This window comes from Toxorhynchites rutilus, chromosome 3 (assembly GCF_029784135.1).
Source record: "Toxorhynchites rutilus septentrionalis strain SRP chromosome 3, ASM2978413v1, whole genome shotgun sequence".
In the NCBI taxonomy this organism is placed as follows: Eukaryota; Metazoa; Arthropoda; class Insecta; order Diptera; family Culicidae; genus Toxorhynchites; species Toxorhynchites rutilus.
In genome coordinates, this window is record NC_073746.1 from 64,436,728 (window position 1) to 64,452,922 (window position 16,195).

The 16,195-nt window shown below is 38.7% G+C and overlaps 1 protein-coding gene across 3 annotated transcripts in view; it reads right to left on the reverse strand.

Moving 5' to 3' along the window:
• LOC129779519 (uncharacterized) overlaps nt 1–16,195 on the reverse strand; it is a 61,900-nt gene that overhangs the window by 16,435 nt on the left and 29,270 nt on the right. Inside the window, exons 2-3 of one of the 3 annotated variants that reach the window (XM_055787041.1) lie at nt 10,200–10,348; nt 4,971–5,591 (exon numbers count right to left, since the gene is read on the reverse strand). In XM_055787041.1, the coding sequence (XP_055643016.1) occupies nt 4,971–5,430 (460 nt within the window). In that variant the 5' untranslated portion in view covers nt 5,431–5,591; nt 10,200–10,348. Of the gene's footprint in view, nt 1–4,970; nt 5,592–10,081; nt 10,349–16,195 lie in introns of all 3 variants that reach the window. The other 2 variants (XM_055787040.1, XM_055787039.1) reach the window with 2 other exon arrangements.

A 16,195-nucleotide genomic window follows, 5' to 3' on the forward strand; every position in this document is an offset into this window, starting at 1 on the left:
GACCAACCGGTTCTGAGGGATTTTTTGTCGTAGGACTACGTAATTCATCAAGGGTGCCAAATCAGAAAACAGGTCTCTTTTCTATGAAATGATGTTAACGTTAATAACTATTTTTGCTTCGAACGGACTTTGACGATTTGCATACAAATCGAATCGGAAATTCTCTGAAATTGGTTTGATATGCTATACATTACAATCCACTGGTGTGTAGAGTGTTTAAATTGATGAAAACTAGACGCATTCTCATTTTCCCATACATTTGTTCTGTTCAGTTGTATGCTTTCCTAACCTTGCTGCCAATAACAGGCAACTTATGCAGCCGCTCGAATGGAAACAATGAAAGTGATAACGAAAAGAGAATATTTGCGACGTAAATTTCACCCTTGTACAATAAGTGCGCTGTCGCTCGCGTATAAATATTGCATCTCCTCTGAGGATAATTTTCACTTCTTGTTTGGTTGTCGTCGAGGCATCATCGTTACCAGCGAGCGTCGAGCGAGAATGAATTGTCTGAATGAATTGAATTGAATTGGTCATTTTGTGTCACCTTCGTTTCTCTTCGAGCTGTGGACACGAGCGAATATTTCACATCGAGCCGAGCCATAACAAAGCAGGCGTAATCATAATGTTTTTGCCACATTATGTAGAGTCAAACTGGGCTGTCATCACCGGCTCACAAGGAAAATTATTCCTCTGCTGGGATGCTATGTGTTATTTAGTTTCGCGTTGCAGTCACAAACGAATCTCCGCCAAGGATGACTTCTACGCAATACAACTGCAACTGCACATCACCATGTAATCGTATCTTCGAAGCCAATAATAGTAACAGAAGAGTTTATTTTGAGAAGAGTGTAAAACGATGACAGGTATGTGCAGGGTTGCCATATATACAGAATATTCTGTATTCTGCAGTTTTTTTTGCCGAATTTCAGATACAAAATGACAGACTCAAAGAGGAGCGTCAAGGATGAAATAGACGGAACGTTTGAAGGTAAAGTTCAACAAAACCATGTACAGGGTTTTCCATTTCGAGCTTCCGAAAGTATACAGCCCTGCGCTGACAACCGTTTGACATAGCTGTCAACCAAAGCATCATATCGTTAGTTGAATGTCTGCCATTTTACAATATGGATCGTTTTAGCATCGCACAACGTGTTAATTTTGTTAAATTATACTATAAAAATGATGAAAAACCGGCAAATGTTTTTTGAGCATTACGGACGGATTTTGGTCGTCATGGACGGCCTACAGAGCACACAATCGCTAATGTAGTGCGTAAATTCGAACAAACTGGATCCGTAGTGGATATTGTGAAACCTGTGCATCATCGTAATGTGCGTTCGGCCGAAAATATTGCTGCTGTTGCTGCCAGTGTAGAGGATGACCCGAATGTTTCGATTCCACGGCGTGCTCAGCAATTGGGCTTGTCAAACACATCATTGTGGCGAATTTTGCATTTGGACTTGCACCCACATCCATATAAAGTCCAACTGGTACAAAAATTAGAGCGTGGGGACCATGGAATGCGTCGGGCATACGTCGATTGGGTGAACGAACAACAGCAGCAAAATGCTGAATTTTCGCATCAAATTTTCTTCAGCGATGAGGCACATTTCGAGCTCGATGGCTATGTGAACACCCAAAATTTCCGTATATGGGGCTCAGAAAATCCACACGTGATTGTTGAGAGGTCATTGCATCCGCCAAAAGTCACTGTTTGGTGCGCATTATGGTCTGGTGGAGTCATCGGGCCGTATTTCTTTGAAAATGAGGACGGCGAGACGGTAACTGTGAATGGTGAGCGCTATGGCCGCATGTTAACCGATTTTTTTTTGCCACAAATTGAAGATATGGATACGGATGACATGTGGTTTCAGCAGGACGGCGCCACGTGCCACACAGCACGACCGAACATGGCCATATTGCGAACGAAATTTGAGGGACGCATAATTTCGCGTTTTGGTGATGCCAATTGGCCGTCCAGATCATGCGATTTGAACCCGCTAGACTATTTTTTGTGGCCCAAACTCTTGAACATTTGAAAGACAACATTCGTGAAGTTATGACCGAGATACCGCCCCATATGTGCCGAAAAGTCTTCGAAAATTACCTGTTCCGGATCAAGGTGTGCGAGGAAGCCCTAGGTGGACATTTGAATGATGTTGTATTTCACACATAACGGCATAAAGCAAACTTTAATTTGAAATAAATGTTTCATCGAAATTAAAATTCTAAGTGTGTTTTATTTCAATTTACTTTCGGAATTTAAAGTTGGAAAACCCTGTATAATCATTATACAATTTATTATGAGAAAACCTGTTTATGATTTATGTTATTGTAATGATACAAACTTAACAAACCATAAATAGAAAAATAAATTCAAAATGATAATAAACCTTTTTTTTAATTTTTTTTCCGTTATTACAGATTCTATTTTTCCTAAACATACAGATATACAGATTTTTTCAGCAAATTTTACATAATTAAATGTGGTAACCCTGGGTGTGTGTATAAATTCAGTCGATCCTAGCAACCAGTGTTTGGCTCTGTGTGTGTTGCTTGTTTTAGTTACGCGATACTTTTAATTTGCTCACATCCTGTACCTATGAATAGCGCACCTCCGCTACTTTTAGTTGCCATTTGTATTCGACGAACTTCTTGCCAACTTGTCTTAGGAGTTGGCAGCACCATCTCAGATAGCAGCGAAACGTTGTGGGTGTAAGCACATAGGTCTTTTAAGCAACTTTGCATACTTGAAATATTCAAAAAAGAAATAGACTACTTTTTTGAAAGGGCCATAAATGTTTTCTTGATTTGTTTACAAAAAAATATACCCCAAAAACAAATAATAGCTACAAAATTTGGGTGGGCACTTTTACAGGGAAAAAATGGCATTTTTGTACTAAGACTCCTGAAAAAGAATAATGTTTTACCTGTTATATTTTTATGTGTGAATTCTCGCGTTTGACATGTTCTTGACATGTTTCTGAATAGAAAAAAGTTAGCAGAGCATGTGAATTGCGATAATTTATACATACAAATGTTACGAATTTAACATTAATAGTAATTTCGCATTGAAAAACATGAAAATGTTTTTGTTTGAAAAACATTTTCCTTATTAAAGTGCCCTTCTGCCGATGTATGTGTGATTTGTTGGAAATTGTATGAGCTATTCAAATGTTTTTTTTTCAGAATTTAAATTTTTAATTTTTTTGAAAATACGTTTTTGAGAAAAATGAATTTTAAGTTTTGAAATATTTTTTTAGTGAAATTTTTCTTCAAAAAAAATTTGGTATTTTTTTATGAAAACTAAAACAATTTCCTACATTTCATCATTTGATTTGAATTTTGCAGGTATTATATTTTTAAGTTATTTTTTTTGTTGTAAAAAACAAAGAATAATAGTCTAATTCTTTTTTGAATACTTCAAGTATGCAAAGTTGCTTAAAAGACCCATGTGTTTACACCCACAACGTTTCGCTGCTGTCTAAGATGGTGCTGCCAACAGCCAGTCGAGTTGGCATAAAATTTGTCATTTGTTCTCAGGCTCATTGGTCCCGTTCCGATGTAACAACATCCTAGCTTTGTTAACGGTTTTGACCGAGAATCACCGAGAAACGGTAATTCTTGCAATGTTTCATTTTTATCGATTCAACTGTGTGTTACCGTGTGCGTTCTCTGTGGAACGCTTGTTTGGTGCTGGTTGAATAGAGATGCACGAAAGGTGGCTATAGGACATAGGACCACTAAGCAGTACTAAACAACATGAAACACGATACTTGATACTTGTAAATGTAGTTGTTTTATGGGTTTCCAAAGATATAGTGAAGTGGTTAGGGAATGTGGGTGTTGGCGGAACAAATATTTAATTGCATGTGGTCTAGTGGGTATGTGTCACACGCGAAAAAAAGACAGCCGGGATCGCGATGAATAGTCATTGCACTGAGTATTGCATTGAAATAAAGAAACAAAGTGCGGCGTGTGACCAGTTCGTGTATTGTTATCGCAAAGCCAAGAAAGAACTACTTCCACAAAGTCAAGGGTTAATGGTTTACTCTTTTCAGGCTCAACGAAATTTTCTAATAGAGAGTGAGTTATGAAATTTCTTTGCATTTAAATAATATCCGAATGATATGATGAACAAACACATTGAATAAAATGAATACGTAGTCCTACGTCCTAAGTCCTCTAGAACTTTTTGAAAGTTTCCAAGCCATTTTTATTTGGACCCTTCTCTTCTTCTTTTATTTAGACTTCTTCTCAAAATGGAATACCGATGATGCAAATTGTCCAAATATACATTTGTTTCAATTTATTTATTTACTGGCCGTGAAATTAAAAGATATTAATTTTTTTACTCGAAATCCAACCTATTTAAAAACATACTGTAGCCGGTACATTCAAACAAATTTCGTTAGAAGTTTAATTTTAGCATATTTCCTACGTAATCCATGGTCGGATTTCCATGAAATGATAATGGTCAATCCGATTCCGAGGATTTATTTATATTTTCATAGATATCATACTAACTAATCAGTGCCACCGTTGCCACATATGTCACACATATTTTCGCAACGTTATGTTGTTCGGAAAAAAACCCACAATGTCACTCAAATAAATCTGTCAAAACGAAGCTAATACATGCAACCATCCAATGAAACCCCTACTCACTGATAACGCACAATCAGTGAAGCCCTCTGCCGCGCGTTGAATAGCACCCCAAAAACCCAATTGCTTCAACTCCCCTATCCGGCTGTTGGACGGATGGCAGTGACGTGGAAGCGACCGACCGAAGTCCCGCAGCAGCGTGCTACTACCAGTGATTCTTCCGATAAAAGTGGCCCTCGTGAATCAAATTAACTATCTAATTAATATTTACAACAAAGCACACGGCGGCGGCCAATAGCTTGGCAGAGAAACGAAGTGGACTTTGGTCAGGCGACGCAAAAAAAAATCACGAATGAGCTTACCTTGCTGCTCTAATAGTTCTGCCATTGGGTCCTTCATCGCACTATCGGAGCCATACGGGTGGGGGTGGGGGTTGTGACGATGGTAATTCAGTGAGCCCGCCGGATGGTTACTACTCTGGTCTTGCTGATGTAACTGTCGGAATTGGGGTGAATCGTGATGCCGTTTGTAGAAACCGTCGGTAATTAGCAGCTCAGGTTGCAGTCGCGGCGCTGGAGGTTGGTGATGCTGTCTGAAGGAGAAACTGTCATCCGAATCAATAAGCGTGGCCTGACGCTTCGACACCACGTTGACACGGGAGGCCGTTGATGGTACTGCTGCTGATGGTGGGAGGGGAAAAACCAGCCGAGGTACATCTTGAACGGATGCAGACGCTTGGCGATCGGGAGTTGCCCAAACCCCCATCCAGCTGGTGCTGGATGCTATTGCCAGCTGCACGCAGAGCATTATAATCGGTGGCATTGCGATGAATTTGGTAAGGCTTCGGTCCTTTTTCTAGTCACCCACGGTTCGATGCGTCCCGTGGTGCGATGCGATTGCCCTGGTCGGGATCCAATTTGTATCCGCTTGTGGTTTCTCGTCCGGTGCCTAGATGAGACCGGCTGTGTGGTGCATAATTAAACCTGCGATTGAAAAAAGATTTCAATAGTGCAACTTAGTGGGGCTGAATGTTGGGTTGTAAGGACTGGCTAATGGGATTCCATACAGTGATTCCATCCCGAGAATATTCGATATTCGTTATAGGAGACTAAGCATTTTCTGCGGGTGGAAAAATTCACTTTCTTTTCATTTTTTTTGTTCTTCTTTACATCTTCAATGACACTGACGTTCCCAGAGGAACTTCGCCGACTCAACGCAGTATTACTTGCATAATTTGCCACTTGGTTGAGATTTATATGCCAAGTATTAAGTCTTGAATGTATTCTAAGTGGAAAGCTCTAAAATGCGTTTGACCTCAGTGTAAGTTGGAACAATATTTTTGGAGATAAATCTTCCGACCAGAACGGGACTCAACCCCGAACATGTGATGACACTAACCATTCGGCCACGGGGGTATCGAGTGTGAATAGTAATGAAGTCAAGCCACGTGAGATGTAAGAGTTTTCAAATGTTAAAAAATGTCTGACGGTGAATTTTCTACGATTATAATATTGTTTTTCTGTATCATATATCCTCTGAACTGTAGCACTCAGTTGGTATGCAAATAAATAGGATGTGCATCGGAAATGAACCTGAGTTATTTCTTTTTTTCTCCACTAGAATGAGACAGAGTTGTCACTGGACGAACATTTTTGATGCTTCGAAACCTCAAGTCAATTCTCGCATCTCATTTTAGCTTGCCGAATGAAGGGGCAGCAATAATGAGTACAGTCATACCTCGATATAAGGCAATCTCGATATAAAGCAACCTCGATATATCGTAACTTTTACCTCCATATAGAGTAACTTTTCAAATGTAAAACTAAACAATACAGAAATAGTTTTGACGAAGGACTACATCTTTCATTTCTATACCGGGTTGTAAAATCAAAGTTTCGAAAACGAAAGCGTTACGCCGGAGACCGAGATTTTGAGCGTTAATAGCTCTTAAACAACTGAACGAAATGGTATGATAAACACTTCATTCGAAAGATAAAATGTCTACGCGTTATATACTTGTTACTTTTTCATCCAAAAACTTGATTCAATAGCTCTAAAATTGCTTCAATACAAGCTATTAAAATCACCAATCGGTACATAAGCGAGCGCCGCTCGGAAACCAACTCATAATCTTTAGGAATTCCCGCTCTACGCGCACTGGCAAACGATGTTTACTCAGTAATTTCTCAAACGAAAAATGGGTGTTGTGAGAAAGGATTAGCAAATGCAAAAACGACAAACGGGAGAAGGAGATGTTTGGAGGGTGAAAGGAAATTGGCAGAAAACATCTTCATTTTATCTTTCGAATAATGTGATTATCATACCACTTCCTTTTGCCAGAAAGAGATTAATAATGCTCAAAGGAGGAATCGAATCCTTCGAGAAAATACCCAGCGCAAATTAGAATCGACTATCGATTGCGCCATTCGTACACAAATAATATTATAATGCAGTTTCATCAAAGCGATTTCTTCGATATGGGGAAATATTCACTACATCATGTCATGTATATCATATTCTTCATTATCAAATCCATATCCATGGCACCTATCGGTATCGAATTGTCATCGACACCACGATTTTCGCTAAATGCTCCTTTCAGTTCGGCCTGCAAAAAACTTTTCTGAACTCTAATCCATCAAATTTGGAACCCTGAAAAGGGCCGTTGATTATATGCTAAGTTAATAGCACGCTCTCCTCGGATACGAGGGGCCAGCTGGATGTCCTTGGGCATAATGTGACGCGCTTTGCGTGGATAGCACACAAATTGGTATCTTCGAATAGGCCTCCTGCAGTGCCATAACCGCGGAACTTTGACGAGCAAGTCGGTTTTGAAGTCCTGGGCAATTCCACGAACCAAACGCTGCAAAGGTAGCTTGCGGATTAGCAATCATGTCGACTTCTGATAGCGACGAATTTCACGCAAAGATCCCGGTCGATAGCGATGTGGCTTCTTCACACTTCCTGCGACTGGTGCGCTTATCCGAGCTGCTTTCGTGGTGCCTTACCACCGTAATGTATTTGAATCCAGACACTTTGCGTTACATTCAATATCATACCGCAGCCACAACATTTTATGCATGTTGAATAATTATTGATTAGTAACTATCAAGTAACTATCAGTAACTGTATAAGCTTAGGTTAGGTTTTGAATTAAAGAGACTTTAAACTCTGAGAGTTCATTCGTCTCTAACTATATTAGTCACTATTAATCGCATTAATTCAACATGAAAAAAATGTTATGGCTGTGGTATGATATTGAATGTAATACAAAGTGTCCGGATTAAAAAGCACCCGGAATCAAATACATTACTGTATACTTACTTCGATGTTATTCGTTTCTCTCTCAGGCTAAGCTACGAATATAATAAAAGGGGTGGGATTTACATTCCATACTGTTATGGATTATAAAATGACGTTTCCTTTGCTTTCGTTCATTTCTTACTCTACTCTCGCACCGTGAGGACTCGTTTCATCGGGACCAAACAGACAGCTCGTAAATCTACCGGTGGTAAAGCAGCTCGGAGAAGCGCATCAGCCGCAGGAAGTGTGAAGAAGCCACATCGATACCGACCGGGAACCATCTCTTTGTGTTAAATTCGTCGCTATCAGAAGTCGACCGAATTGCTGATTCGCAAGCTACCTTTACAGCGTATGGTTCGTGGAATTGCCCAGGACTTTAAACCGACTGGCGCTTCCAAAGCTTCGCGGTTATGGCACTGCAGGAAGCCTATTCGAAGATACCAATTTGTGTGCTATCCATGCAAAACGCGTCACATCATGCCCAAGCACATTCAGCTGGCCCATCGTATTCGAGGAGAGCGTGCTATTACCTTAGCATATAATCAACGGTCCTTTTCAGGGTGAATATGAAAAAAACGACTAAAGTTTGCTATGGCATATGTAAATAGACGTAAGGAGTTCTGGAGCAAGGTCGTTTATACGGATGAGCCGAAAACCAATATCTTTGAATCGAGTGGAAGACAGATGGCGTGGAGGAAACCAGGATCGGTGCTTCAGATTCAGCATTTAGTTATAACAGTAAAACACGGCGGCGGTAGTCAGATGATGCATGGTACATTGGCGGCTTCTGGTGTTTATCGATTCGGCGATGAACAAGATGGCTTAATTGATCTTCCTGAAACGTAACCTGCAGTCTCCCGTTCAGAAATTCGGTCTCCCACGTGATTACTACTTTCAACAGAATAATGACCCGAAGCAAACTGACGTCGTGGTGCTGAATTGTCTGCTCTATTATGTCTCAATCAACTCAAAAAACCTCCGGAATCACTCAACTCGAACACTATTGAGTATATATGGAAATCAAGAACCATCTATCCATCAAAATCCAGGGAACGAAGCGGAACTTAAAACGACGATTACGGAGATCTGGGAGGTAATCCAGTCTACAGTGACCAAAAATCTTGCCTTGGTGCTTGCAGGAAGTGCTGGATGCCAAGAGGGGGCCATACCAAATAATAGGGGAATTGATTTTTGTTATCTGTTTACATTTCTGAACTGATTTGAATTCTATTTTCAAAAAAACTTGAACTGTACACTCAATTTTGCTACGCCTCAATTGGAGTTTTTTTATTTGTGTTTCAAATATGAAGTAGAATGTAACCATTTCAATTTTTTTTCTTATCACTACATGAGAGTAAAATGGATCGATTTTACGATGAATATAAGTCGCATTCAATTATTTATTTTGACGTAGGACTACCTCTTACATTAAGAGTGCCAAATCGGAAAACAGGTCACGTTTTTAAGTTTTTTAAAAATAAAGTTAACGTTAATAACAATTTTTTGCTGCGAACGGATTTTAACGATTTGCATACCAATCGAATCGGAAATTTTCTAAGATTTGTTTGATATGCTATACATTACAATCTCATAGTCTGTATATGGTTTAAATTGATAAAAGACAGGTGGGTAATGTCGTAGGACTACACCAAGGGGTGTCCATTATTCGAATATAATGGAGCACAGATCCTAGAATGATCAACTTTTCATGTACAAAATTACAGAAAAAAAAACAAAGGATAAAATAAAACCTCAGCACTCAGCAAACACTCAAACGTTTAAATTCAAATACGAAAAAATCAAAATTTGTCGTGCAAATGTTGCAGGGGTTATTGTTCAGCCGGCAACGAACACATACTTGATGGCAAGCATATCGTAATAGGAATTTACCGTCTGGTATCGTGATATCATCGGGCTTTGCACTCCTCATGAATAACTGTGTACTACTAGTCAATCCCTTTCATACCCATATTGATGGGGCTTTGAGAAAATATTTAATCCGCCATTTTGTAGCGGTCGCCATCTTGGATTTTCTATATAATGAAATATGCAGTTTTATAATGACTACAGAGATAAAGATGTGTTCCAAATTTCAAATCAACCGGTCAACAGGAAAGGGGTCAAATTTCAATTAATGTGGTACAGCGCCATAGACAAACATGTTACATACACACATACAAATATGTCACAGCTAAATAAAACCATTTAAAAACTCCAGCATTCTATCAAATCGAGCGCGATTAGCCACTCATTCACCCGGCGCGACGCTTCCACCGCTTTTAACACACTTCGAAGGGTCTCCTGCTCCACATCCCATTGAAACTCATGTCTCTCACTCTCCATAATATACGACAGGTCCATAATATACGAAGCGTAGAGGTTTATCGCTCGCGAGAGGAAAAATTTCACTCTCTCCCAGTGTTTGTGCGTCCAGTAACTGAAATAGAACAAAAAGAGAAAGCAACATAAAAAAGAGTTCAATCCCTTCTTTCCTTCACTTTCCATCATGCATTGGATGTGATTATAGATATGACTGTCCATTTCAAACCCCCCCCCCTCCTCAGTACAATTATTTCAATAATTTAAATTTACCACCTACGAATGAATTTGCTTTTCCGTACATACCTAATATCGCTTCTCTGTCAACTCACAAACCGAAATATAACCATCAGCGAATTCAATTTTGCAAATAAACCACTCAAAATGCTTAATATCGAAGCCGCAAAAGTTACATCCACACGCGGAATCATGTTCAATTTTCGGTTCTTGTTTCTCTATTCCACTTTTGATCAGTATTCATTGTCATAGAATGGATTAAATATTATAGAATAGCATGTAGAAGGATTTCCCATCAACAGAAATTAGAAATTCGTAATGCAACTATACAAATCAACCACCTGTCCATCATACCCCCACTGTCCGTCTTACCTGCGGCTCCCCTACCCATGGTTGCTTGTAATGAATAGCTGTTTGCTGCTGGAGCGCAGACAAAATGTATGGGAAAGTAGGGAATTCTTTCTTCCAATTTTTCATCAATTTGAACTTTATATGAGCTGAAAACCCGTAATGTGTAGCATATAAACAATTGCTGAGGATATTTCCTATCAATGTGTGATCAATGTCAATCAATGTCAATAACGGGCATCTTATGCAACCGCTAAAATAGAAAAAAAAAAACGAAGGGGAATAGTGAAAAGAAAGAATCGTTATTTCTCGAAATGATTCTACAAAACCACGCATGTTTAATGGCACCTTTTCAGGGTCCCAGGAACTTTTTACTAAAGAGTTATTTCTGAAATTTCAACGTTTTCGCAAATAATATCCAAAATGATAAACCAACAAATTAAAAAAAAAAGATTGCGTTCTCCTACGTCCTAAGCGGTCGTGTCTCGGATACAACCCTTCGAATTATTTTAACCCCGAAATTTTTTTAACCCCCGAAACTAGGTAACCACTAGTGTTGTTCACAATTCATAATGATTAAGTGATTGCGAGAATAGTAATTGGATATTATTAGTTATTCCTTTAACATATACTAAAATGCTTGTTATAAAACTGTGTTAAAGTATCTAGTGAATTTGTTATTACTTTCTGTTTATTACTATTTCTTCTATTATTACTACTTTTTGTTTTAGTTTTCTCCGTCAAATGCAAATTTCAGAATTGAATCCCGTGAAAGATTTTTATTAAAAAGTTTCTCGTTCTATCGTTGTTGTTTGTTGTTTGAAAAATAAAACTTCCCACGAATGGAAAAAAAATCTTTTGATCCTAAGCAGAATGTGTGTGTGTGCAAAGTTCCATCAAAACTTTGAATGGTCTAGTCTTAATTTATACTTACACAATGCTTTTTATAAAACATAAAGCGCAATTGAATGATTGTGCATTTAAAATCCCATTACACAACCGGTATCTAACCGTTCAGGAATAAGGATTATTACTATTCAATTGTATAGCATACGCTATTAAAATGGACCTTTGTTGAAGTGCAAGCTTTGATTCAATCAATCGTGACTGATTGGATCCTAGCGAACAGTAAATCGGTGTGCCAACGCGTCATTTGCAGGATGATTGTTCTTATTGTTAGTTTAATTAATTGGATTATGTAGGTGCTAAATTCACCGCGAGATCAAATCACATTCGATGGACAATGCTTGGTACAAACATTGATAGATGCATCGACAAAGTCTAACATCGCAATTGTGATCATGGCTCGAAATGGCGAAAGTCATGTCAAAATATATTTCGATGTATTCAAAAGTCGATCGGCTGGTTTATAGGTACATTATGACTGTTTATGGGCAGATTTCGTAAGGTTGTTTCTTTACAGCTTTCGTTCTACTTCTATTTAAGCATTAGTATCAATTATTAATTGTGTAAACCAAAGGTTGATTTCGACGGAAAGGAACGGAAAGGGGGAATAATCCTCGAAGCATATTGCAAAACAATGAATCATTTTCCAGCATCTTCCTTGTCAATGTAGCATTCAGAGCATTCACAATGCTTTGTATCGATTCAGAGAGGGATGTCATCAGCACATCCTTGTGACACTTGACAGAAATGCACCATATGATGTGATACAAATGAGTCACATATCTCTATACAAAATGGTACCATTGAAACAATCGATGAGTCGTCAGTGAAATTTTTCCCCACATTAATCGTACTCACAAGTATGACTTGTTGGCAGGCTTGAGTTGTAATTAGTAACAACAAGCGGACGACGCACTTTCGTTGGCTGTTGGCAGCAAAAAAGGAGAAGATTGGTATCGATATTGACTTTAGTCACAGCTTGTTTACTATCCTAGTCATCGCTTCGCATCTTCGATGTGGTTTTGTTTTGCTGAGCTAGTAACGTCTGAGGCCATATCTTCTGACACGAGAGCCAGCCCAGGCCAGGCCAGGCCAGCCTTTTGAGCTCTACCGAAAATGCGAAATGGCAACTATTTCTCGCTGGGGCATAAATAGGAAAACCCACACGCTGTCCTTATCTCGGGGCATAATTATTAATGAATCTTCGGACGGAGACGTCGACGACGTCGGTGATGAAGGTTAGTTATCGCCAATGCTGTAGTAGACTTGTTAATGTTTCAGCGCGCTTCAGTTAAACGGAATACCAACATTAAAGTAACGACAAATTACTATGACTATTAGTATTCATAAACCTGAAATGGGTACATGATGAAGTGTTGCAGGAAAAGTAAGATAAAAATTTTACACCACCTTCTTATGGTTTCGCACTTCAAGTGCGATTGCACATGGTTTTAGAATAACCTGCTGCTATTATATTTTTGTTTCAAGCAAAACGTCAGGAGAATCTTGAAGAATTAAGTAGAAATTGGTATTAATTCAAGCGAACTTTGTTTTTCAAGTAAAAATTGTTTCTTTTCCGTTACTTTGGTAACTCTCGTGAATCTCGAATTCGAAATTTTGTTCCTCGCTACTGTTAGCTAGATTGTGGTGAAGGGAACGAAAAATGCTAATTATTATTTCAGCATGTTTTACACGGACTGAGAGACGCAGGGTTTTGCACACATTACACGTAAACAATGGCGAGTTTACAGCAAGCAAGACGTTATATTTATCTTCCATATATATACAAAATCTCGTGTCACGGTGTTTGTTACCGAACTCTTCCAAAATGGCTCGACCGATTTTGATGAAATTATGCTCAAAAAAATTCGAGGGGTTATATCCGAGACACGACCGCTTAGGACGTAGAACTACCCAATCTTTTTTTTATGACGTAGGACTACGTTTTTCATTTCTATACCGGGGTGTAAAATAAAAGTTTCGAAAACGAAAACGTTACGCCGGAGACCGAGATTTTGAGCGTTAATAGCTCTTAAACAACTGAACGAAATGGTATGATAAACACATCATTCGAAAGATAAAATATCTACGCGTTATATACTTGTTCCTTTTTCATCCAAAAACTTGTTTCAATAGCGTTAAAATTGCTTTCAAAACAAGCTATTCAAATCACCAATCGGTTCGTTTCGTGGACACCGACTGGACAACGTCGTTGCTGGACGGCGAGGGATCGAGTGCCTGTCTCAAGACAATGAGGGTGGAGGTGTGGTGCTGGAGTAGAGTGAAGTTTTCCAAAGCCCCTTTCTCAAGGCTAGAGACGAAGGAACTGAAAAAGTTTAAAGTCTCTATAATACAAAACCTAACCTAACCTAAATCCACCCCGTTATAATTGAACAGCGATTGGAGCATGTTGTCGCTGTTGTGGTGAAGCTAATTTCGTTTATCATGAAAGCGCTGATGAACGGTGTCACCAAGAGCCTGTTTGTGCAGGCCAGAAGGGAATCCATCAGTAGGAGAGCGATGCCACAAACGGTTCTGCTTGAGACATCGGAGCAGCCATCATACACACACATACACGCGCGGACCTTTTTTGTTTGTGTTGCCATCCAGCATCGAGAAGATTCCGGAAAGATGTAATCATTGCTGAAAAATAATCTGACACTTCCCTTGTAATTGAAAATTACATTCAAGCGAAAGAGTTTATTATGTTTTCTATTCATGTAATACTGCGACCAAATACATTTGGTTTTGTGATTTTTCAATCAAGTGCGATCAACGTAAGACCATGTCTTTCGGCAATTTATTAGAGGTGCAATGAATCTTAAGAAGGAATTCCCGCTCTACGTGCACTGGCAAACGATGTTTACTCAAAAATTTCTCAAACGAGAAATGAAATTGTTAGAAAGGATGAGCGAACGCAAAAATTATGTAGACTGATTTGATGCAACAGATATTTTGTCTATTGGAAATGGAATACAAATCGTATCATAATACAACCAATGCATTATGTATTATACAACTTTTGGGTGAATGCTTCTTTTGCTGAACATTGTGCCTCCAACGTAACGCTCTCGTTTTCGAAGTCCCCCAAATATTCATTTATTTATTCATTCAGAAGCAACTAAAAACAAATGATCACTAAACCAACGATAGTCCTACGTCGCCCTTGGGGTTATACCACAGATATAACCCACTTCCTGTTTTTTAAATTGTTCTTTCGGATATTATTTGCGAATACCTCGAAAGTTCATAAATAACTCTTTAGTGAAAAGTTCCGGGAACCCAGAAGGGTTTAATGGCTTGCGTGATTTTGTAGAACAATTTCGAGAAGCAACGATTGTTTCTTGCCTTTGCGAGAACAATACACTAATTGATCATATGTCGCAATTTGTTTCTTTAAATCACTGCACGCATTGCACTGAGTATTTAACGAGAGGCTTCTTTCGTGCATCGCCATTCAACAAGCATCAAACAAATGACGTAGTTGCCCCAATATTGTCGAACATGTTGTGCTACACGAGCCGCATCGATCCGCTAGCCATTGGATAAGCCCAACATCGCTCAACAAGACCAAATATATCGTAAAATGATACACTACAATGAGCAAGAAGCATTGACTTGTAGCATGCATCAAGTCGAATAGATGGAATCCCGCCTTAACAGATGCACACAGTTGCAGCGATAAACTTCAAGTGAAATATTCACTAGCGTTCACAGCTCGAGGGGAAACATAAAACACAAAACGATCAGAAAAAGCTATCTTTGTTGTTTTGGGCACAGAAAGATTCTGAGAATTTTCCTCAGAGGAGATGCAATACTTATACGCTAGCGACAGCTTACTTCGCAATAAATTATTTACTGGATTTAAATCCAATAATTTATTTACTGGATTTAAACCCAACGATTCATTCATCTCCGACTGTTTCTATTCTAGCGGCTGCATAAGATGCTCGTTATTGACAGCTCTGTTCGGGAATGCACACAAATGGACAGAACAAATGTATGGGGAAATGGGAATGCTTCCAATTTTAATCAATTTAAACCATATATAGACTATTTGTAATGCATAGCATATTAAACAAATATTAGAACATTTCCGATTCGATTGGTATGCAAATCATTAAAATCCGTTCGCAGCAAAACTAGTTATTAACATCAACTTTATTTCATAAAAATGTGACCTGTTTTCAAGATTTGTCACCCTTAATGTAAGACGTAGCCCTACGTCAAATACTGGGTAAGCATAAGAATAGGTTGTAAAATATATACGATACCGCTATGATATTATTTATTTAATACCGAATAGGGTGGCCCTATGCAGAAAAAAAATCTGATTTTTTCTCTTAAATTTGGCTTCAAACAATTCATATAATCATAAATCCTATACCCTATATCCTTTTTTTAAACGTGGTTTTAGTATTTTCGTATAAAAAATTTTCAAATAATTTAACCGTCGTTCGTTTTTCAAACAGAA